At 49.0% G+C, this 24,327-nt stretch overlaps 1 protein-coding gene across 1 annotated transcript; it reads right to left on the bottom strand.

The window, feature by feature from the left end:
* Positions 1-7,379: 7,379 nt before the first annotated feature.
* irs2b (insulin receptor substrate 2b) lies at positions 7,380-23,921 on the bottom strand. The gene is made up of 2 exons (XM_061234383.1): positions 20,530-23,921; positions 7,380-9,664 (listed from the first exon to the last, which is right to left on the bottom strand). Exons 1-2 carry the CDS (start codon positions 23,717-23,719, stop codon positions 9,660-9,662), a joined length of 3,195 nt encoding a protein of 1,064 aa, XP_061090367.1. The 5' UTR covers positions 23,720-23,921; the 3' UTR covers positions 7,380-9,659.
* Between the last annotated feature and the right edge of the window lie 406 nt (positions 23,922-24,327).

Genomic DNA, 24,327 nt, shown 5'->3' with positions numbered 1-24,327 from the left:
AGAGGACATAATGTGGTTTGGACTTTTTTTGGATGACATTTCAATATCCTGTTTGGTGGGAGCGCCCACCCCTTTTGACTCCCAGCAACGGTTTTTCATTTCCCATTTCTTCATTTCTTGTCATTCTTTACACAAGGGAGACTTTGTTTGCTGCCGCGAGAAGGAAGCCTCGAGACGGCCAATCAGAACACGGCAGCGAGAGAAATGCCAAGGCCAATGTGACGCAGGCTGTGGGTGTGCTGTGAAAACAATTCTTTTAAAATCAATTCATATCATATTTTCTGCGTTTTTCAAATTCACTTCTATTCCTAGGATGCTGTTCTTGAATTTGGGAGCGTGCTCACATGGAGGCAAGCTCCTCTGGCTCACCTGGGGCTGGGACCTCCCTGCTGACTAAAAACATTTCCTCCCTGGGCAACCCTGCAGCCAAACAGGCACCAACGTGGCTGGTCACGCCTCACAGTCATGAATCAAAACCAGACAACTGGGCAAGCTGGTAATACACTGCATTAACATAATTCAGTCTAATTCAGTGTATTAGTGGGACAAGCCACCTGGCAGCACACTACATTGTTTTTTTTTCCAATAAACCAGCCAATATTGAACCACCCTGGTGTAAAATCCAGCTATGACCAGCTTGAAATACCAGCTACTAGCTGTTTCAAAACATAGCTTGGGCTGGTCAAACCATGTTGAGTGTGGAGCTGGTCTAACTGGTCAACCAGCTACCAGCTGTTTCAAAACCTAGCTTCAGCTGTGTTTTTCAGCAGGGAAGTGAACCACCTACCCACCATCCCACCTGTACCCATTCAACACGAAATTATGTCTCCACCTCTCGGTTGGAGGCGGGCATCTGACTGTTAAGCGGTCTCAGATAGTGCTGATGTCCATCCTCAGCCTCTTATGTAACCGCTAATATTCCACGTGGTCTGTCAGGGCAACGGCAGCACAGGACAAGCTCTCAGTGATGGCAAGGCTTGACATTTACACCCCCACCTCTCTCTCTGTCCCTCTCTCTCTCTCTCTCTCACTCACTCTCTCTCTCTCTCTTAGGTTTTCACTTCTCCATAAAGGTCAATGGCGCTCTTTGTCCATTCTGCAACACATTTAGAGCTTTGTGTAACTTTGGACCATGCGTTAATACATACCTCGCTCCTCGCCCTGCGTCACAGCCTGCATCTTTTCCCTGCTTCCAACAGATAAGAGACAAACACCCACCTGTAAGGAACACACAGGGAAGGCATGGGAACAGCCACCCCCCACCCTCAAAGATTTGACGACATGAAACAATAAATGCAAAAATGAAAACGTCATTGTTGATACGGCAGAACACAATGAGACACTCATCAGCGAGGATGCCGACACTGAGAGTACAGAGCTTCGCGTGAGCAGGCAATAAGCCTGACCAAATGTGTGCTTTTTCTCTTATTTACTTTTGTAAAATGCAAGTTTTATTTTGCGCTTCCTCCCCCTCTGTGCCTGTTAAAAAAACAGCCTGACCTAGACAGCATGGTCACGTCTCCCCCTGACCCACCGCAATGTTCTGGGGAGATGGGTCCACGAAGAATGCAAAGCTAGTACACTGGATTCTTCAACCATATTAGTACAGACACAGAACACAAACATTCCCATAAACACACTTGCACACACACACACACACACGCACACACACACACACACATGCAGAGCAGCTACTTTCTGCGGCAGTATCCATTACACTTTTTCAACGCATCTCAGTCGGGTTGCAATAACAGGAAGTCGGACCCTTAGACCACTGATACTCAACAGAAAGTCCATTCGTGCTCTTGACACGGTGAAACCCCCTTCTCTCACACTGCACATGGGTGTTAAAAGAGCACCTTTCCTCTGGCTCCTGCGTCTAACACACACACACAGACATACACACACGCAAGCGCACACACACACACGCATTACATAACCATCGCCTGTAAACGGTGGAAACAAGCGGGAGGGTGGCGAAGCCACAGTTTCATCCGCACTCTCGCCCTCTCCGGCCCCTCAGGTACTTTATTTATTATCGTGAAAAACACAGATAGTGTACGTGCACATGTACGGGAGGAGGCGGGCCACAGAACATTCCAGATGAACTGTAAAATGGCAAGGCTGATCTGCCAGGCCCATAAAAGGGTTTGCGTAGGAGGGGGTTGTTTTTTTTGTTTTTTTTTGGGAGGGGGGCGGGGAGTGGGGTTGTGATGCTTGGTGGGAGAGGGTAAAAGACACAGTATTTCTCCAAAAGGGCAAACACTCAGACGGGATGGGGAAGGGATGGGGGTGGGCTGGGAATCTGGAAGGAGGGATCGCAGAAGGTAAACAAACAGGACGAGGACTCCGCGGAAGGCCACGGCATTCCACAACTTTTTTCTCGGCAACCGGGAGCGCGCCTCCATCCCAGAACCTTTCTCCGGGTTTCCCAGGAACATGCTCCGCTCCTGGTAAACACGGGCCTGTTTCCCGCATTCATTGGTCCCAAACCTCCGGAAAAAAACATTTATATTCAAAGTGAAAGCATGAACAACCTGAAATTTGTCTCTTTTACAGGCATAGTAAGGAAATGTATTGCCACACAAAATCAGGGCAAGCAAGGGCATATTCCTTTCTGAATCTACATTTCTAAGCAAGATTCATTTTCTATTTTTGAGAAAATGAATGCATGCCTAGTTCTTTCAGCTGCTACCATCTTTATCATTAGGATGTGCTGATAACATCCTCTGGTCTTTCTAACTTGATAAGTGTTTTTTTTCCTTTAATTTAGTGAGATGTCCACTTGCATCATAGCCAACAGACGGAAGTGTGATAGGAAATTATTTGAATGTCGCACAATAGCCCGACAGCTAAATTGTGAAAACAAGCCTCCATTGGGTAGCAGGTTGCTTGTCTTGTTTAATTCTTTCCTCATATTGTAGTTGGAAACACAAGGACAAATGTCAGGTAGATAAGAAAAGGGACATAATAATTGGAACATAAATGTCAGACCAAATGTCAGAATGGGGAGGAAATATGATCTAAGTGACTTTAACTGTGGAATGATTGTTGGTGCCAGACAGGGTGGTTTGATCTCAGAAATGGCTAATCTTCTGGGATTTTCACACACAACTGTTCTTGAGTTTACTCAGAATGGAGCAAAAAACTGAAAACATCTGTCTGCGGGCATAAACTCGTTGTCAACGAGAGAGTCCAGAGGAGAAGGTCCAGACTGGTCAAAGCTGTGTGAGGAAGGTGATAGTAATGTGAATAACCACACATCACAACAGATATGGTATGCAGAAGAGCATCTCTGAACACACAGCGCATCAAAACTCTAAGTGGATAGGCTAGAGCAGCAGAAGACTTAATAAGTCTAATAAATATCTAATAAAGTGCTCACTGAGTCTATTTGATGTGTGAATGTGCCTAGATCTAAACAAAGCGAGAACCTACAATAAGGGAAACATTCCTGTGTGATGTGGTGGGGCTTCTGAACACATGTTTTTACTGCTGCAAGAGAACTGTAGCTTACAGAAGCAGGGCCAATGTTTCCAGAAGCTGCCACTGCACTGACGTACATAATTTTTCCTTCTGCAGGTTTTAACAGCACCATCTCCATGTTCACCGCGCCAAACCCGACAGCTGTTTCCGACGGCTCTGGCAACCCCGCTGTCACTCGTTCTGACTGCAGACCATCCCCACCTGGCCTGCCAGGTGAGCCGCTGGGTGTGAGCCCCCCAGGGGGCCCCGTCCCCTTCCTGTTCCTGATGATAGTGGCGGAAATGACAGCAAAAACTGCAGCAAACTGAAAAACAGTGTAGAGAGGCTCCTCCTCCCACTTACTGGAAGTAACACACCCAGTGTCGCACAGTGGGTGTGTGGATGTGTGTGTGTATGTGTGTGCCTGCACGTGTCTGCGTGCATGTGAGTGTCTGTGTGTGTTATTGTCCTTTGACAATAATTATTCACCAGTGGATTGCATTAGGTGCTTCCTGACCCTAAAATTGATGTTGTTGGGGGTTTGGAGGTAACACAGACCAGCGTGAATGACGCACACCCCAAACTCTAGAAAGGACAGGGGTCTGTTCAAGTGCTCTCAGGGGGCTAGGCTCTGGTGAGACCAGGGAGGAGCGAGAGAGAGAGAGTCTGGGGCCCCACCTTCCACCGACCCTTCCCTCACACCGAAAAACAAAAACAACATTTTTGAGGGGGGTTACGCAACAGTGGTGTGGTTTGCCGTGTGAGGCATCCTGAGGGGGGAGAGAGAGAGAGAGAGAGAGAGAGAGAGAGAGAGAGAGAGAGAGAGAGAGAGAGAGAGAGAGAGAGAGAGAGATGTAGGAAGCAAAGAGAAACAGATAAAGAGATAAAGTGAGAATGAGAGACAGATAGAAAGAGAAACAGATAAAGAGAGACAGGCCTTTCCTGAGGCGAAACAGTTACAGTCATATGAAATGTGAAAAAGTCAAATCATGTTTGCATGTTTAGATCAACCCAGCATTAAAAACAGATTCTTCATATTCACTTTTCATTTAATGAGATATGATTGCTGTGAATCAGAATTTCATAATTATTTTATTCAATGTTCAAATACTTTACTTTACTACACCACACCTTCTGGTCCTCCTGGTTGGCTCATTTGCACCAGGCAAGATCAATTGAGTACAGAAAACTATTTGGATTCAAAACAATTACGTATTTGGCCCAGGTCTGCAGACATATTTATCTCTTTAATCAGGGACAGAGGTTCTCAGCCCTGATCCCAGACAGCTGGAGGGTGTACCAGCTTTCGATTATGCTAGTTTTTGTTTCAGACCCAAGAAACTAGGCGGGGTGAGCTAGCAGTTCGCTCGACTTTTTTGCACTTACCAAAAAGTTCAACTAGCAGGCCAGGTCCAAGAAGAACCGAAATGAAGGACCACTGGTCAGCAGTGTGGTCCTGATAAAAGACAGGGTTCTCCACAACAATGGGAAGTGGGAAGACTGTAAGGCAGGTGCAGTGCGTCCGAAGGTGAAGTGTAGGGCTGTGAGATAGGGGGGTGGGGTTGGGGCCTCCCAAGGCTTTGCTCATATGAGCACCAAACATCCATCACTTTGGAATTAGTCTTCACATTGCTTTTATGCAAAGGGTGGGGGGCGGGGGGGGGGGGGGCAACCTTTGTCCCATCACCAAATTCATCACCCCAGTTGGAGAGGTGGGTTCAAACAGGGAACTCTGCCCCCTTCCCCAACCCCAACCACCCCAGGGGAGCTGGGGAAGACCATTTGCCCCCCGCGCTCCCTAAGTGCCCGCTCTTGAGGGTGGTGAGTGCCGATGAGGCGTGTCAACCGCAGACTGCCCCCCCCCCCCCCCCCCCAAAACCCAACCCTCCCCCACACATGGCCCAGGGGGAGCCCGGCCCCGCTGCCATGGCGATGACGGATCCCAGAAGAGGAACCGGCGACGGCGCCCATGTGTGACGGGCCACACGCACATCCCGCGGGGGGTGGGGGGGGGGGGTCTTCTTTCCCTTTGCCCCTAATGCCTTCCACCCCCTCCCCCCCTCCAGAAATGGCACACCTGCTGATGTAATGCAATAGCCCTAGCCGTGCTCACAGCCGCTACCACCCTGACCCCCCCCCCCCTCAAATTCCCGGAAACATCCCATTTCCTCCGGTACTTTTAGGGATCTCACTCTGTGAAAGCCTTACCCCCCCCAGGGGAACGGGTTACATTTCTTAAATAAAGAACCCATCTAAATTTACACTCCCCTGTGGTCTGGATGGATGTGTTTCTTTGTCCACTGCGCAGTGCTACTTGGCCCATCCTTCATGTTGATAGGCCGGTTCTTCCCTTACAGTGTCCAGGCCCCACCCCATCCAACTGATTGTTTTGTCAAGTGGCTGACAACCCATCCCGGTCTTGACAAACAGTCAGTTATTTCTTCTTAATTGTGCTGTGCACAAAAAAAACTGAAAGGCTGAATGGTGACCTTATGCACTTATGCGCAGAGTTTAAAATTTAGATCTGGTTTTAAAACTGCTGCTGTTAACCAAGGACCACTGCAGTCCAGTGTTCAGAAGTGGTGTATCTTTAATACGAGATCAACGCCCTATCGACCACTGTCCCATCATCCATTGCTGTCAGTCCACAGTGGCATAATGTCAGTGTCACAGCTGTGTTTGTGAGGGCTCGCATTACACCTCCACTGCTCTGTGCCCAAAATAGACAGGCAGGATGTGGGGTGTGTGTGTGTCTGTGTGAGGGGTAAGGGGTGGGGGGGTCTGGAGCATGTCTTCTGGGTCTTCAAACTCATTCCGAACCTTTTATTTATTTAATTGGATCAATTATCAGGCCTAATTAGCCCAAATGAGCTGTGTGCAGGAGGTACCGGTGTGATTGATGGAGATGTTCCGGGGGAAGGGCCTGGAGGAGACGCCTTTACCCCTCCGCAGTGGCGCGGGAGACGGATACGGAGGTTCGCTCATGGGGCAGGAGGCCTGTCGAAGGGCATCCAGGCCATCTGGTGCTCTGAGCTGGGATCCTTTTCCTCTCTGCGGTCACTCGCTCTTAGGGTTATCTTGCGCCGATCTGCTTAAGCTCAGCAGACGAGAGCCGACCCTTCCATCTGGGGTATTCCTGGAACATGGCAAAAACCATATACCCCCCACCCCTACCCCCGCCCTAAGTCCCGTCCCCCACCTCCGTAGGCAAAATGCATGAAGGGTTGATGAACCAGAAAGAACATCAGTGGGATGTGGAACCGTGCTGTGGTAGGTCCCTTTTCAACGTTCACACACTCTCCCGGGTCTGTTATATTGAAGGGGCTCAGCCCTGCCCAGTGTAGGACCACGCCCCAGCTATTTTATGGACTACGAAGCAAACACGCCAGTCGGCGCTTTCCGATTCTCGGCTTCCGCAGAAAATTGAAATATTTGTACGAGCTCGTTTTTTCTCCCTCCCTCCCCCACCCCAGAACCACCAGAGTTTCCATTTTCTTCACTTATCAGACTTAATTACCATTTTAATTAGTGCGCGAGAGAGAACGTGTAATCCACCAACATATGGCTGAGGACCGAAAATAACAATCCCATTAGCCTATCATTTATTCTTCTGTCGTTGGGTCTGTCGAAGAGCTCTTCTAATTATCTGCGAGAGGCGGCAAACAATGGTGTCGCGTTGTTCAGCGCAACCTCCATTTCAAACAATCCTCTTTCGAAAAGAGGAGTTTGCTGAGGAAACGGAAAACGTAGGGGATTCCAGTAGCATTAAAAAAAACTACAAAAAGCCGTTCTCGTTTCAGTCTCACAAATTGCTTTCGGCTCTCAGTTTCTGTAAAGGACGCTCTCACCCAATCTAGCATCTGAGACAAAAAGACCAACTGCTCCCAATCGCTTTACAGAAGAGGAAAACACAGTTTGTTGTTTTAAATAACATTTTTTATTGCATGTGGCTATCCATAATCAATACAGACTAAAGCAATATTTAACTACACTCATTTAAATTATTGTTTTTGTAGCATCACAATTAACAGTATATGAAGTATGTACAATGGAAGACACAGCAAGATCAATCAGACCTCTTAATATTTAACCTTTTGATATCAAGAAACCAGATACATACTCAAGATGAAAACACATGAAATTACTGTTAGGTTCCAATAGCAAAAACAGAAGAAAAAAATGTACAAACAGCAAAATTTAATTTCGTTTTAAGGTTTTTAACAAACATATTAACACAATATTTATACATTTGGTTTCATTCTGTAAACTAAGTCGTTTTTTAATGTAAATATTGCATATGCCATTTGTGAATTGTACCTATGTAGCAAGATTAAATCTAATGTCAGGTATGACTTTTTTTCATCTTTTTTTAAATATTATAGCATTGTTATAAAATATTTTCTTAGTGGCATTCCATCAGAAAGAGTATAGACGGTAAAAGCCTATGCTAAAATTTCAAACGTTCAGATTCGGCACAGACCATTATTAGTGCTATCTGTTTGGGGGCTCCATTCGAACACATATGTACAACAAACAACATTATTCATTTCAAAATCAAAATTGTTATAGTTATAGGTATTCTCTGAGTTTGTACACTATTTACAGCATTAGGCAATGTTGTGGAGAAGGACAGGCCTGTGAGTCAGCCATACTTGTTTCATTTTTTCATTTTCATTTTTTATCACCATTTATTTTATTCTTGTCGTACATCTGCAGAGATCACAGAATCCTCTACATTCAAATGTGTCTTGTGTTACAATCGAGGTGGTTGTAAGTGCAAGACTTTGCGTTGGTTAGGAGTTTTGTCCCCCACCGCCACCCGACCTCCTGGCCAGAAAAGCCCGGTGATGAAGCAGCAGTGTGGGTTTCAAAAGTCTGTCGCGAAGCTCTCCCTACCCAACCGTGCGCCCCTTGAGCCAATCATATACAGCCCAGAAGCTTGTCGGCGAGGCGACGGCCAATGGGAAGGGAGACTTCCTGTGACACCAGCAGCGACTGCGGGAGAGATGGGGATGGGGCACGAAGGGGTCAAAGTTTAAAGTGTATAAAGGTGCGGGGGGTGGGGGAGGGGTGTGACCGGCGGTGCTCTTACATTACAGTGACATCACACTGTTCTCAACACCTGAGTGCTCACAGCTTGGCGTTGCCTGTCCAATCCTGCCTCCCGTTCTCAGTTTGGCTTTCCCATTCACTTGCCATTTCTTCACTATTTACTCCGTATAAGTACTTTGTAATATGATAAAAAAAAAAAATTATCTTGCGAACATTTAATTAATAATATATTAAAATAAATTAAATATTTAAGAAAAAAATAATAATACAAGAATTCTTTGAGTCTTTGATTTCAGAAGTTGAGCTCGAGCATTCAATACATAATGCCAGCAGCATCTGTTCATGCCTCTTTTGAAAACATTCAGGTTTCATGGATAATGCTATGTCCTTGATTTTCTGTGTGTATAGTAGGTCCAAACTCCTAAATTCTTCAGTAGAAATACTCTATGACAAAGTCAGTAAGGCTTTTGACTGGTAGTATGAAACATTCAGTATTTGAAAATAAATTAATTATTTTATACTCTTTTAGCATGCAAGCAAAAAAAAAAATCTGGCTTTTTTTCTGAGGTAGGGCTTTCAGAAATTTCTAGAATATATTGTTGGATCAATGACAATTTCACCTCTGTGCTGAACGTGTTGCATAAACACACACATACACACACTGGTATATGCCGTATATAAATAAATAAGTGTGTGATGCGTATCCGTGTGTCTGCGTCCGTTTGAAGTGCGTTTGATGTGTTGTGGATCTCCAGGTTTGGTTCACAGGTTCTTGGAGCGAGGTTCACTGGCATCTCACGATCCGGAGATCAAACAAAAACCAGTGAGAATCTAAGGTAACCTCCGTGAAGAAGAAAACAAATCATATATACATACATTTGTCTACCGTAAAAGTTTCTGTGACTCTACTAATCTAAAGAGCAGCAACGTGATGGTTCCTGATAAGAGGAGTCCAGGATCGGGGGGGGGGGCGGGGGGGTACAGTCATGGCAACCCTCCGAGGCTTGGAGGGAGGGGTTTTGGGGGTCGGGGTTCAGGAGGTCGTTTACAGCAGCACATGATCCATCCACTCGCCTGGCCACGCCTTTCTCAGCGTCTGCCCGTTCGCTCGCAGGAGAGAGAGAGAGGGAGCGGCACCCTGGTTAATCTGGAGAAACAAACAGAGAGAGAGAGAGAGAGAGAACCCAATTAGTCTGCTGTTGAGTTTTCACTGTAACAGAATATAAGGCACAGAATATCATTACATTTGTTTAGAGGTTAGGCAGGAGGGACTGGAGGTGTGTGTGTGTGTGTGTGTGTGTGTGTTTGGTTTGTGCATGTGTTTACCACTGTGATTTATGTGCTTGGAATGGGACCACTGAAGGAAGGAGAAGGTTAAAGGGTGCTTTCCCCTGCTATTACCAAGTAAGGAATGCAGGCTCATTTGCTATGGGCAACTGAAGTGGCAGGTGCCTTCTCCGGGAGGAAAAAAAACAGACTGGCATTTAGCACCGAGCAGAAAGGGTCTCCAATATCTCCAGAGAAAACAGACACACACACTCACAAAACACACACGAATCAGACACACCGTTTATTCCCCTTGAAAACGATTCTTCCATGTTTTCGGTGCAAAAGGACTGAAAACCTTCACTTGTGTCTGGAACTGAACAATAAAAGTAGCCTCGAGAGATAAACAGCAGAGCACACACAGCTCCAGAATCTGGGGTGCGTTTGTGTTTTTTTCCTCTTTATTCCCCTGTGGAGATGGTACGTCTGACCTTTACTCTTTTGTACTTGTTTGTGAGGCTGGATTTGCATAAGAGGGGGGGGACTGGGTTTGGGGAGCGGAAGTCTGGGCAGAGGGGCCCGCCTCCCCTCGTCCCCCCCCACCCCGGGTCTGACGCTGTCGGTGATCTTTTTATTCCCCCCCCCTCCTAAACTGAACAAGAGGCGTTTTCACAGAGCTCAAAGCTGAGCCCAGACGCCACACTTTACAGAAGCCTCCATTCAGGGCCCGGGGCCTTGCACAATGTCGACATTGTCGCTCTTTCTCGCCTGGGCTCGTACGCCAACGCAGTCGTTTCGGAGAAAGCGTCTCGGCGTGGCGTGGGACGATTTGTCCGCCGGAGGAGCGCACCTGCCGAATCCTGGGGGGGGGGGGGTCGGCAATGATGTCGCCGGGTTTCGTTCACCGGGCCAATCTCGCATTAGCACGTTAGCATTAGCACGTGACGCAATTAGCATTAGCAACGATGATATTGAGCTTGGAGAGAGAGGGAGGGAGGGATTGCCGTTAGCCTTGACGTCTACATGGACAGTGCTACCCCTGCTCTGACACTGACTGCCATAGAGAGGGTAATCCCTTTCCAATCCTATTTGCTTTAAGTTTTTAATTCCCCCAATATATGGTGGGAGAGCACTAGCAAGGCTTGTGCCTGGGAAGCCCTGCCATCTGGGCTTCCGGCAGATCAGGGGTCCGGAGGCAAGACCACCTGGTCGAACACCACAGGCTCCAGTACAATACTGTAAATGTGTCCACAGTCCAAAAAAAGTTAAACGCAATTCCTGTCACCAGTTTCCCGATCAGGGTGGTAAAGCCACGTTCTGTCAAATGATTTCTCACGGAGTCAGGACTGACTGATCGGAAAATGACATCCGTGGCAAGGGCAGTCTCACGGCATTAAAAGAAAGCACTGCTTCTTTACTTAATATCACGAAAAATGAATGAGTGCTCCCAGCGGATATAGATTCTGCATGGAAGCTTGGCCTGCAACCTGCTCTTCCCAACCTCTGGAAAACTGCAGGGGGCTGGGAGATGAAGCGCGCTGTCTGCGGTGGCGGGCACTTGGAAAACCGGAATACAGAGGAGGAGAGGGAGAAGAGGCAGGAGGCAACATGGTCGCCCTGGAACTTCCTCGCACATCTTATCTCCCCTTCTGCCATCCTTCCTCTTTCACGCTCCCTCACTCCCTCCTTCTCTACCTCTCCTCCCTCTCACTCTCTCACTGCTTCTCTCTCCCCCTCACTGCCTCTCTCACTCCTCTTTCTCTCCCTCTCTCTCACCCTCACTGCTTCTCTCTCTCCTCTTTCTCTCCCTCTCTCTCCCTCTCTCACTCTCTCCCTCACTGCCTCTCTCACTCCTCTTTCTCTCCCTCTCTCTCTCCCTCACTGCTTCTCTCACCTCTTTCTCTCCCTCTCTTTCCCTCTCTCTCCCTATCTCTCACTCTCTCCCTCACTGCTTCACTACCTCCCCTCTCTCTGCCTCTCACTCCGTCTCTCCCCTTCTCCCTCTCCACCTGACGAGGCATCATTCTCTCCTGTCACTCTTCCATTACTGCGAGTGACTGATCTGTTTGCTCATGCTCTCCACCCGTCCACCAGCCACGGAGATGTGGCAACCCCCCCCCCCCCCCCCCCACGCACCGCTGCCCAAAACAAGCTCACCAATCAAGCACCTGCAGGGAACCCCCCCCTAAACCACTCGCTCGCCCCCCCCCTACCACTCCACCTCCCGTCCCAATGCGATCGTTTGACCTACACAGCGGCTCACCACCTCAATTAACCCCTGTACTGACATTAAGGAGGGGTGCCCCAGTTTTGGGGGCACATGCCAGTCGGGCGCCCCCTCCATCTCTCGCTCCTCGGTCCGGGGCGATCCGTTGCGAGGGCTGGCGGGTAACCGTGGTAACAGGGTTGAGCTTCAGCACCCTCCGTGCAATTGGCGACGGCGGCACCGTTTGGGCAGGTCCGCACACCTTTGCCAACGGCATGCGGACATTTGCGCTCATGTGGTGGAGGTTCATGCCAACACAAATTTCACATTTCGCAGGGTTTTAAGGGAGAGCAGGAAGCCCTCAGCTCTGCATGCGTTTAGGGGAGAGGAGAAAGGACGGGGGGTGCAATGAGGTCACAGAACCGGTCCCAGCCGGTCTGAGGTGTCACGAGTACAGGACGCTGGGAAACTCTGAAATATTTAAATAAACCCAGTGAGGCTGCCTAGTGTAGTGTAGGAGTTTGGGTGTGGGTCACGCAGGCAGATGGGGCTGTTTGCAGCCACGCAGATAAGTCGTGTTTTTCTCAAAATGCTGATGAAGATGGACACCTGATAAACCACAGAGGAAGTCGGGAGAGCAGAAGGACACACACGCACACACACACACACACACACTTTTCCAGGAACACAATGCATAAAATCAATGCAGCAGTGTGTTTGCATATTCTGAAGCCGTATTCTGAGACTGCTACTGTTGAAGTTTAACCCCTCGTCCCCCACCACTCCCCCCCCTCTCCACCAGTACCCCCATCCCTGCACGTACACACTTCTCTTCATTATGTATCCCTTTCTCACAGGCTATATTTAGCCCTGGCACTGGGGCCACGATACTGCCAGGAACGCACATGCTTGCGCACACACACACGGGCAACGCACACACCCACACGCACACACAGCATCAGAGAGGCCTGCTGAAGCACTTAGCAGCCACTGTAAACATGTGCTAGTCTTACACTCTCCATTTCCAACGAGAGCTCTGCGTCAGTCGCTCTCTCTCTCCCTCCCTCTCTCGCTCAGTTCAATTTCAATTCAATAGTGTTCTACTGGCAGGACAACCGGAGGAGTGCTGCCAAAGCATATACAAACTATGTGAAGTATGACATAAATAGGGCGCAGTTAACTAGTTTACAACTATGCTAAGTGACATAAAGACATGTCTAACTACAACAACAACAATAACAATAATAATAAAACACTCTCGCTTTCTTGCTCTCTTGTTCACTGTCAATCCTTCACTCTTCACCTTCTCTCACCCAGCCTCTCTCTCTCTGTCTCTCCCTCTCTCTCTCAGTTACAGTACCACTTCACTGTCCCCATGGCCCACACTGGACAGCACCAGCGGCAGCCATTCACCAGCACTGGGACTACAAGAGCCTCATTGACCTGTTTCTTCTTCTCTGTTTTTTTCCTCTGCATCTCACTTCCTCCTCCCCCCTCTGGGCCAGCAGTAGCCAGGCATCAATGAAGGATTGTTGTCGACCTTGAAGGGCTCAGAAACAGCTCCCAACGCTCAGGCATGTGGGTGTTTGTTTTTTTTTTGGGTGGAGGTGGGGGGTGGGGGTTTACACGTTCAATGTTCATTGCTCACTAGAGTGGAGAAACCCCGAAAAACATGACCCCTCTGTGCAATTCCCCAGGTCCGTGTGCTTGTGTTGCGAACAAATATTTAAAAATGAAAAAAACTCAAAGCACTAAATGGAATACCAAAGCAGCCATTAACCTTAAACGCCCATACTCTAAGCTTTCGATCAAACGAGGACCTGCCTGCCTAGCAGCACACAAGACAGTCTTTACGTGCCTAATTACCCATCCTAAGACTCCGAACGTAAACACTAGCCCCATGTGAAAAGCCAAGACAACGTAATTACAGGCAGGAGGTTACCACTGTAAGCCTGTGTGGTGGAGTTGGCCCCGTACCCGTCAGCAGGAGACTAGCGGGGAAGAACGGGGGATCTTCCCAACTCTTTGAGCCGAGGTGCGGCTAACCGCTGGCCGTGCCGCCTTTTCCCGTTCCCGCAACAAACCCGATGCTGGGATGCAGGGCAGCCTGTAGCGTAGTGGTTAAGGTACATGACTGGGACCCTCAAGGTCGGTGGTTCGATCCCCGGTGTAGCCACAATAAGATCCGCACAGCCGTTGGGCCCTTAACCCTGCATTGCTTCAGGGAGGATTGTCTCCTGCTTCGTCTAATCAACTGTACGTCGCTCTGGATATGAGCGTCTGCCAAATGGAATGAATGTAATGTAATGTCATGTAGCTTTGTCAGGAAAGGGCAAGAACATTGCTCATGCCGAATGGTAGCATGCGACCCAGCGCGGGCCGATGCTAATGACCCCTATTAATGTACACACATCCCATATCATCCACTCCACTGAGGCCTACAAAACAATCTTAAAAATAAACGTACACTCACCAAAATAACAATGAGGAACTATAAAAGTATCGGTAGTAATTTGGGCAGTAAACCATTATTCAATACACTCTTCAACCCCCCCCCCCCCAAAATAATCCAATGCATTCCTCTGCTAGAAAACAGATGTAGTCATTGAACCTCCTGTCACACGGGGCAATCATTTGCCACAAGCCCCTACAGAAATCCAAAGGCATCTTTTTAATGGTGAGTATTCATATTTTCAGTTGGAATTGCAAGTTCATCACACATTCGCGGCGCATACCACTCGACTCCCCCCACCACCCCCTGCACAGATTAAATCTCATTTCTCAAGACGGGCCTGCAAGTGGCCGTTTTAATCCGACATCGCAGCAACGTAGCGCCGCTCTCCTTCCTCTACTGCGAGGAAACCGCCATGGGACCCCCCCTTCCTCCCGTCCGCACGGAAGGGCCCAGGAGAGGAGAGAGGAGTGGGATGGGCGTTCTGCAGGCGGTCCCGGCGTCCTAGCGCACTTTCACAGAGGCACAGACTCGAAAGTTATGCGCCCTTACATAACCGCCCCGTTTTTGCGAGCACAGTTCAGCCCTTAAGATCCACCTCGGGCAGAGGGTTAAGGAGCCTCCAAAGAAATGCGGAGGAGGACAAAAAGTTTCAAAACAAAATACAACCGCACAAGGCTATTTCTTCAGGGACACACCCGTAAAAGAACACTTCATAATATTACTACTATGCCTGCTCACTTCACAAAATCACCGCTATGCCTGTTTGCCAGCTTGTAACTTTTTTTTTTACATGCACGGTTTACAACGGCTATTCATAAGCCTGGGCCTGCCCCACTGCGGCACACGACTGTGATAAGAGATCACCTTTGGGGCTGCATGCTGGCTGCTTGGAAGCTGGCGCTCTGTCATGCACTTAGGAGTGGGAACACCAGCTACGCCTAAAGCTCTCCTGGGAAGCGGGAAAGGGTTGGAAGATGAGGCAGACGGAGCAGAGACCTCTGTGGGTACAGAGGGGGGTCCGGGTGCCGACTGAGCTCAGGTTTGGGGACGGGGGTTTGGGGAAGGGGGTTTGGGACGGCGTGGGGGGGAACCAATGGCCACCCTCAAGCACTTCCCTCCTGACTCCAAACAAAACAAGCTGCTCATACAATGCCTAATCCCCCACCCCGCAGAAGGTAATCCTCCTTAACTCTCGGCTAAATGTGGGCAACGTTCTCTGTGTTTTTATCTGCGCCTGGAACATCCCGGCCTACTTCGATACCCCAAGTGTGTGGGGGACCGACGTGGAAACTTTGGCGGGGGGGGGGGGGGGTCAGGGGCTACCTCTCTCGGCCCTTTCAGGGAGCGTGGCCGTGCCGGGGTTAATGATGACGGGGGCAGGAGACGTGTACACAAGGGCTGCTTTTCAAAGGGGCCCAATATAACCCCCACTGCCAGAGGACAATGCACGCTCTGAAACTTCCTGGCTTCTGTACCTTATAATTAAGGTATTATTTCAAAAGAGCTGGGGGTCCCGGGGGGTGGGGCTAGAGACACGGCATGACTGAAAAACCGAATCCAGCCGCTGCTGAGAAATTGTATGTGTGTGTGCTTGAGTGTATGTGTGTGCGCCGATGTGTGTGTACATGGGTGGGTGTGCGTGTGTGTTGTGGATGTCTCAAATATAAGCTGAGGCCATGTGGTACTATAGTAAGGCTCTTTCCCTCTCTCCCTCTCTCTCCTTCTCTCTCTAGCTCTCCCCCACTCTCTCCTCCTTTCCCTCTCCCTCCTTCCCTCTTTTTCTCTCTCTCTCCCTGGCTGGGGAACAGACACTGGCCCCTTTCTACTGTGGAGCAGATGGTCAGCAGCCATTACTGCATTGTCAGTGCCACTGATGGGCCTGATAACAAGTGAGCATTGCTTGGAATGGCAGGTGCACAACCCCGGCAAAACCATCTGCCACTGCACAGCGGCCCGAGACACCAAAATACGCCAAGAAACTGTGTTTACTACTCCTCCTGCCCTCGTCCGGCCTCTGTCACCTGACACATGAAGGAGAGGACAGGAGAGCCGTCTTTAAAGAGACAGTGAGAGAGATCTCTCCTTTGCATTTGGATTCTCTGGCACATTAGTAATCTTTTGAGCCCTTCATATGCCTCAGGATGGGGTAAAAGGTCACCCATTTGATTTACATCACTGTGTTTGGGGGGGTGGGGGGGTGGGTGGGCGGGCTTGGCAGGAGAGGGCGTCTCTGAGTCTTTATTAGCGTTTCCCTGAGAAAAGGGGGCTGCCTCGAACCCAAAATCTCTAACATACGCAAAATGCAACCAGTCAATGCTGTTCGCCATCGGCGTGATTTCTGCCACATATCCTTTTTTTTTTTTTTTTGGCTATTTGTATTGGAGAGCAAATCCCAGAGAACCTAAAGACAGGCCAGAGCCCGGGACACACCAAGTACTTCAAATTCTGAAAGCTACAGCACTTATTAATGAGCTGATCCTAAATGCCAGGGAGAGAAGGCTGCCGGGCCTCTGAAGTCGCTGAAATGGGGGAACCTGCCAGTGCCACGGTTACACTGCAGTAAACTCTTGGCCACACATAACCCGTTTCCTTTTCAGCCATTTTGTCACATTTCCCAAAGCAGGCACAGGGACTCCTTCCCACTATAGCTGTACCAGGGGAGCGCCGTAAACACCGCGGTGTTGTTTTTCCAACCCCGCAGACCTTTTGTTGTGAGGAATGCTGTAAACAACCAATCAGGGTTCGCTGTCGGGGACCTTTCCCAGAACGCACCTGGTTACCTTGTTTTTTTCTTTCTTTCTTTTTTTTTTAAAAAGCTTGAGTGCCCCTCCCAACTGCGCCTGGGGACGTGGTCTTTCAGAAACAGCAGGCCAGAGAGGGAGGGAGCGTCAAAAACTGAGCAGCCGTGTTTCCGAGAGGCACAGACCCGACCTGGCACGTCCCCCTAGCACCCTCTGATGAGTTGAAGTGGGCTGCAATCAAATCCAAGGGCTGTCTGTTATTATCCCGGCTTGCCTGAATGTGGAGTCGTTTGTGAAGTGCTGTTTATCATAGCTCTGTGAGAAACTTCCTTGGGCCGAGTCAGGCAGACTCATGATAGCAATCGCACTTTTTTAGTTTTTTGGATTGCTCATCATCGCAACCGTGCAACTGCAGCGTCCCGCCATTCGAAGTTCTCCACGTTCTTGTGCGAGGTGTCACCGAGATGCCACCAAGGGATATGTCACATCCACATGAACATCTCCGCTCATAGCGCATTCTGAGGACGCGCATGGGCATAGCACAGCACGGACAGTACATGCTATTTAAGTTTAAAATAACGTGTTTTTGTGGGTTTTATTATTTTAAGTTTGTTAGAACTTGTTTTCAATAATTGGCAGTCTTGGGGGTCCACGTTGTGCACTGGTGGTGTATTGCTTTGCCAAAAAAATGAAAGATTACAGTTGTTGAATATCACAGTATGTGTGTGTGTGTGTGTGTGTGTGTGTGTGTGTGTGTGTACGTGTGTGTTACTGCTTTACAGGAAACGTAAGCCCAATGAAAAGTCAGCAGCAGCAGGTTACAAAAACAAGGGAGCGTTCACCTCTCCCAGCAACCTTTGCACACGGTCTGCATTCCAATCGTGAAACGGAGTACCTGACGACTGATAAACAACCGACTCACTTGTTTTTCTCAAGGAGAGACTACGATTGCGGCGAACAGCAAAGGCAGCCTCGCGGCGTCTTGACACACGGGCGCACATGTACGATCAGGGGATCTGACGAGTTACAACACAGCAGACTCACTGACCCAGCAGAGCGAGTGTTATCGTGGCTTTACGTCACCCTCTTTTGCTGCCCGCATCAGTAGCTATGATACACGGCAGCCTGCGGCCGTCATGTGTGTGGAATAACATAATAACTTATAATACATAATAGCGAAATTAAATACCACAATCACTCGTATGTTGTGTAACCAAACAACGTTCCCAAGTGATCTGTTGGGCTATATATGCGTTAACCCGGTGTATATCAGTATTATTGGTGATATTTTTATTTTATTTTCTTCCAAGACATCTATGAGGAACTAGCCAAAGGGACCCTATGAAATCAGCTCCACATAGAAGGGTTGCTTATTGAGATTTAAAATGCCAATATATTACGTACAAGGATATTTGCTTATTCCCGCGAAAAATATTCATGAAAATGCTTCCATTCAATTGACAGTTGATTTAGTGCTCGTTACAAGCGCTTAATACATGGAGTGACCCGCCTCCTCCGACGCAATGTATTAATGTTAGTGTATACAGTCTGGGCTAATACAGAGCTGAGTGAGGATGATTATATTAAGCGCTTAATATGCGCCAAAATGTAGCGCAAGCGCTGTCAAATTATGATTTGACTGAAAATAAACTACATAGGCTATTCTAAGACAAGCATTAGCAGATTGTGGTTCACGGTAATGACCATGTAACCCGTATAGTAGGCCTATCTGCTCCAATAAAGGTGGCAAAATTAAAATGCAAAAGTTCCAAAGTAAATGCGTTCGTCAAATCATCTGTGTGCGTGTCTGTGTTCGAGAGAGAGAGAGAGAGAGAGAGAGAGAGAGAGAGAGAGAGAGAGAGAGAGAGAGAGAGAGAGAGAGAGAGAGCGTGCGTGCGTAATTAGAGAGTCTAGATAATTTCATCCCCTGTCAGCATTGAGTCGCACTTTCCAAATTGTTCCTGTCCACAGTGTGTATGGTATGGCAAGTTCTTGGACATACCTAATTTTATGCGTGATGTTAGTTATTTACAATCCACCGGGACCAGTTAATGTAAACTATTATATATTTAAAGCATTCACACTGCATAATGGAGCCGAAACGTTTAATATCAGTAACTCCAATCAATAACCAACAAGCCGTGGGTTATAGCATCAACTGATCTTGTCCAAAACAACTGCGTCACTAAACCTGCTCCGGTTGCAAGCATCACTCTCCAACGGCACACGAACCTTCTAGTAGCCTATTCTAGAACCAGCTTTGCACCACCCCGTCTGTCCTTCACTAGATTTTCTATATATTGATATATTTTTGTTGCATTCCAGTTGGCTTTTCAATACGATTAAAACATTTGTATTTCCAAAGTAACGCTTCAAAAGGCGCCTTGAACGATGCATTAACTTACATTGCAGTACTCTCTTCGCATCAGTTTGTCTAATGCAGACAGTCTGATATTCTAAGCTGATGGTAACATTTGCAATGTATGGGATCAGGTAAACCTGCCAAACCATCAACCCGCAAAAAATAAACATGCGTGTCTGACGCGCTTTCATTTTGATCTACTGTTTACGATTTGCCGCCGCCCACAGAAATACTGTACCTGAAAACACATAGGCTAAGCTAAACCGCGAATCGTATTCCAAACACTTACAGCCGTTTACAAGACAGTGTTGACACCCTAAAAATGAAAAGTCAATAGTCACGATCATAATGGCTGCAGCATTACATAACGTTATCCAGATTTTGTTGGTTTTTCACTGTCAAAGTATGCTGACTCAAAATACGAGGCTGTATGAACATAAGCTGAAATGTCAAACGCATTACATTTTTTATACCAGAGGGCCACTGCATGATATATTTCTTTCTGCTTCAGTTGACAGTTAGAGCACTATTGCTATATCTGTAGGTACCACAAACGAATGTCACCCCAAATAACTCTCAACTTGAAACCTGACAACAAACCGAAAAAAGAAAAACCGAAAAGCCCACCAGTAATGCGGGAACTACTGCACCAGTTTCTTTTTAAGTGGGATGCAACTTGTACTCGCAGGTGCACAACTCCAGAGGAAAACACATTTTGCAAATAGATCAAGACATTTTAAATGTATTTTTACCTGGGACAAGCCCAAACTATTTCACTGCAAGCAGGTCGTAAATACATATACTGTGCCTCCAGTATTTAAGAGTAACACACACTCAGCAGGTGGTGGACAGCAAAACCTAAACACTTGCCTGGTGCTGCGGCAGATGCATTTCCATGACATTTCTAGAACTTTAGAGGTACAGCACTTTAGATAAATAGCTTCCAGCAGACGAATGAATGAACATGCACACACACACTCACCTTTAACTGTGGTGGCTGTCTCACTGAATCCCAGGCTGACGTAAGGGGTGGTATGAATACCGTTGATGCCCCCTTTGCAGTAGCTGGCAGCTTTCAGCCTGGCTATATTCTCGCAGGTCCCCAGATTTCCGTCCATCAGGTTTAAGGCAATGTAGTTGAGTCCGTTTTGAAATCCTGCCGAGGTCTTGCGACACATGGGGCTCCCGTACTCCTCGTCCGATCCCTCGCTGTTTCGGACCGACACGTTCTCCACCGAGGCTGAGCTGTGCCTCTTGGGATCGTGGGCGAAGGAGGGATAGACGGGCGTGACGGTGGTGGTGGAGGAGAAGGTTTCGGAGCTGTGGCGTCTGCGTCCCTGGGGGTCGGCCCGGATCACTTTGGCCCCCCGGTCCGGATCCACGGTGGAGCAGGACACTAGGAACGCCTCCAACACCGGAGCCCCCTGGTCACTGAGGGTCAGACCCTTCACCCCGCTGGTGGGGCTGGTGGTTTGGGCGCCATCGGCGGTCTGCGAAATCGGCTGGAGGGGGGTTCCGGCGTTGCCAAACGCCATCTCCGTGTAGTCGTCTTTCGCAGAGCCGGGGAGGCAGACTGAACCGATCTTCGCCTTGAGGTACTCCTCCTCCGGTTGGCAGGGGCGTGAAGACAGTTTCGACTCAGAGGGACCTGCGGGGGCGTCCCCCGGTTTTGGTGACTGTGCATTGCTCAGATCAATGTTCATGTAATCGGAGAGGGGGGACCTCCTCTGACCGATGGAGCCTAGAGAGGACAGCGGGCTCTCGGCGGACAAGGAAGGCGGAGAGCAGCGGGGGACTTCTCTGAAATCTATCTTAATGTACTCCCCGGGGCTTTTTGGCTCAGTGGGTAAAGGGTGCTCGTTCATACTTGGCAAAGTCATCAACGTGTCCAAGATCAACCTGGAGGGTCTGCTGGCTCTCCCCCGCTGCATCAACATCTCGCTCCTGCCGCTCTGTCTGGCGGACGCAGGTGCCACGTGCATGGCGGTCACCGTAGATCCGGCAGAAATCGCGCAGTAGTTTGACTCCTCCACCGCCTTCTGACCCTGCGGGTTCATCATCACATACTGGTCGGTGTCTCCATTTTGTGCTTTGCAGCCGCGGGGCAGCAGGGTGATAATGTTGGCGGTTCTCGGGTGCTCGCCCGCAAGAGAGCTGAGGAGGTAGTCCGTGGGCGTCAGCGAAACGCAGGGGTCGACGGGCGACATGTTCATGTACTCCCCATTGGTCAGCTTCCCGTCAGAGCTCTCCATCGACAGCTTGGAGCCGCACCACATCCTCATGTAACCGCTGTCGTCCAGAGAGCCACAGCCGCTGGGAGAGTCAGTCCGCAACCCGTTCACAACAGTCTGGGGATGAGACCTGGGGTTTATGATCTGTTTGGGGGCAGACACGCACATGGGGCTCATGGGCATGTAGCTCTCGTTTTTCCCGCCTTGTGACGCCACCCCGGGCGTCATTGGCATGTAGCCATTGTGACCGAGGTTGCTCGTCAAGCTCTTGAGAGATCCAATTTCAATGTCACCGTAGTCTTCTGGGTAGGTGACTTTTGGTGAGGTGGTGTGCAAACTGCGTCCCGAGTGGCCGTTGCCGTGCGTAGCCCTCATCAACGTGTACTCATCCAGCGATGTGGACGACACCTGTGCTGGCGCCCTCTGCTGGGACGGGGTGGTGAGGGAGTACGTCCTCTTCCTGTAGGCTTTGTCCAAGTCCAGTAACTCTTCTGTGGGCGTCCGCCTGTAGATGTGCCCGAAAATGCTACTGGACGGCCGCTCCATCGCCATGTAGCCGTACACATCACTGCCCTCGCGGGAGGGGGGTGTGTCAGCTATAGATTCGGGCGTGTTGCTCCGGTTAGCCGACTGGTGCCTGACGTCCCCTGGGCTGGAGCCGTAATCGTCACATGACATGAATCCAGCATCGCTGGGGGACCCTGAAACAGAGGCGCTGCCGCTGGACGGCCGCTGGATGGTCTCGGAGGCAGAGCCGTTGCCACTGCTGGAGGACAGGCTGACGGGACTGGCAGCAGAAGGCGGGGAGTGGGACACAGGCATGCACATAGATTTGCTGTGCTGGAGTGAGGAGGATTCAAACATCCGGCAGGGCCGGGCGTTGACTGTGTTGGACCGGCTCAGGTGTGTCCGGTTAGTGCTAGGACTGATGGGACTGCTGTTCACTGACATGGGTCTGATCATGGTGCCGTCCCCTTCACTGGCGGTCCGTATCCGACAGGAAGTGAACTTGCTGACAGGCGACGTCGCTGCCATGCTGTCAGTCCTCGACCGCCTGAGAAGCCCGGTCTGACTCGGAGGCAGGTTGTTCAAGTGCCGCCTGGTGGGCACTGAAATAGGGTTTGTGCCGGAAGACTGGCTTTTGCTACGCGGTCTGAACTCCGAAAGCTCCTTCATCGCTTTCATAGCCTCCAAAATGGTTTCGTGAATGTTCTGCGCCACCACGGAGTCGTCAGCCTGCATCCACAGTTCGCCGGGTCCTGTGGAGGCAGACCTGCCCACCTCGATGAAGAAAAAACTGTCAGAGTGGCCGCATCTCCGTATATTCATGAGCTGCAAGCTGACAGACGCAACCTCCGAGTTCAGTTTTACAAAGCTAATTGTCCGGCTGGATAGGCACAGCCTGTACACCCCCGTTAAATTCTTACTCTGACCCAGTCCTTTGGATTTTAAATTTACTTGCCATACCTCCTTATAAGCGGCATTCACCGGCGTAATCATACCGTAGTTCGCCTCCTCGAATCCCACCAAAGAAGATGCAGAATTAGACGCCGAAGCGTCATACACTTTCCCCTCATTCATTAAATCTGTTAAGACTCTGTACCAGTTGTCTTGTTCCTGCTCGTTGTCAGCCGCCACTGCAAAGTATTCGTCCTTGGTGTAAAGAGCGATCAGGTGTTTGTGTTTAGCGTCCGCTCGCTTGTTGATGTTCAGGCAGGAGTCCAGAGGTATAACCCTCTTAGCAGCCGACTTGTTTTTCCATTTCTTTTCGTTCTCGTAGTACTCCAGTCTGGCAGGGAAGCCCTCGCTCTGCTCCTTCAGCACGAAAAACCGCTTGTGTCCGTGCTTCTGCTTCTTCAGGTACCCGCATTTCTTAATATTGTTATTATTAATATTCACATTAGAAAATAAGTGTCCTGCTGTCGTCGGCGGACTCGCCATTCTGATATCCTTAACTCTCACTTTCTTTAACTTGTTGTATGTTCCGTGCTAAAAGCGCAAATAAAAAACCTCGTCTGTATCTCCGCGCGCTATTTCAGTGCCGGCGCCGAGCTCTCCATTCGGTATCTGTAACAGTTTAACAGTAAATAACACATATCACTGAGTGACTGAACTGAACAGAAAAACAACATGTGACGTTCTACACATCCAACGTTAGTTACAAAAAAAGAAAGAAAAAAATACACACACTCATACGGAGGCGGTGCAACCTTGAAGGGGCGTACCTACGAAGCCGCCTATTTGATCGTCTCATTCGACTCATTGGTCGAACTGACAGATTGATAGAAACGCAAGCCCGTCAAACGAAAATAAACCCTCCCATTATAAAGTCTTCGCTCCGCCTCTCCTAGGGCAGTTTAAGGTACAGTAAACGTAGGTCAGTTATCAATTAATTTGCGTTGTGCTCTCTTCCTCAAAACAGTTTCCCTAGTAAATTTTTTATGTAAAATAAAGTATTGCTTTTCGTGTAATAATAAATATATATTTTTTGAATCTGGAAATGGGGGAGGCATTAATATCACCGAACATAATGGTAAAGTACGAGCTGC

Source organism: Conger conger, chromosome 3, assembly GCF_963514075.1.
Source record: "Conger conger chromosome 3, fConCon1.1, whole genome shotgun sequence".
Lineage (NCBI taxonomy): Eukaryota > Metazoa > Chordata > Actinopteri > Anguilliformes > Congridae > Conger > Conger conger.
Note: the sequence above shows the minus strand (reverse complement) of the source record. Positions and strands in the feature narration are given on the sequence as shown.

What these genes read in the sequence shown, in the direction of transcription:
- irs2b (XM_061234383.1), bottom strand. Translation starts at nt 23,719, where the DNA reads ATGGCGAGTCCGCCGACGACAGCAGGACACTTATTTTCTAATGTGAAT.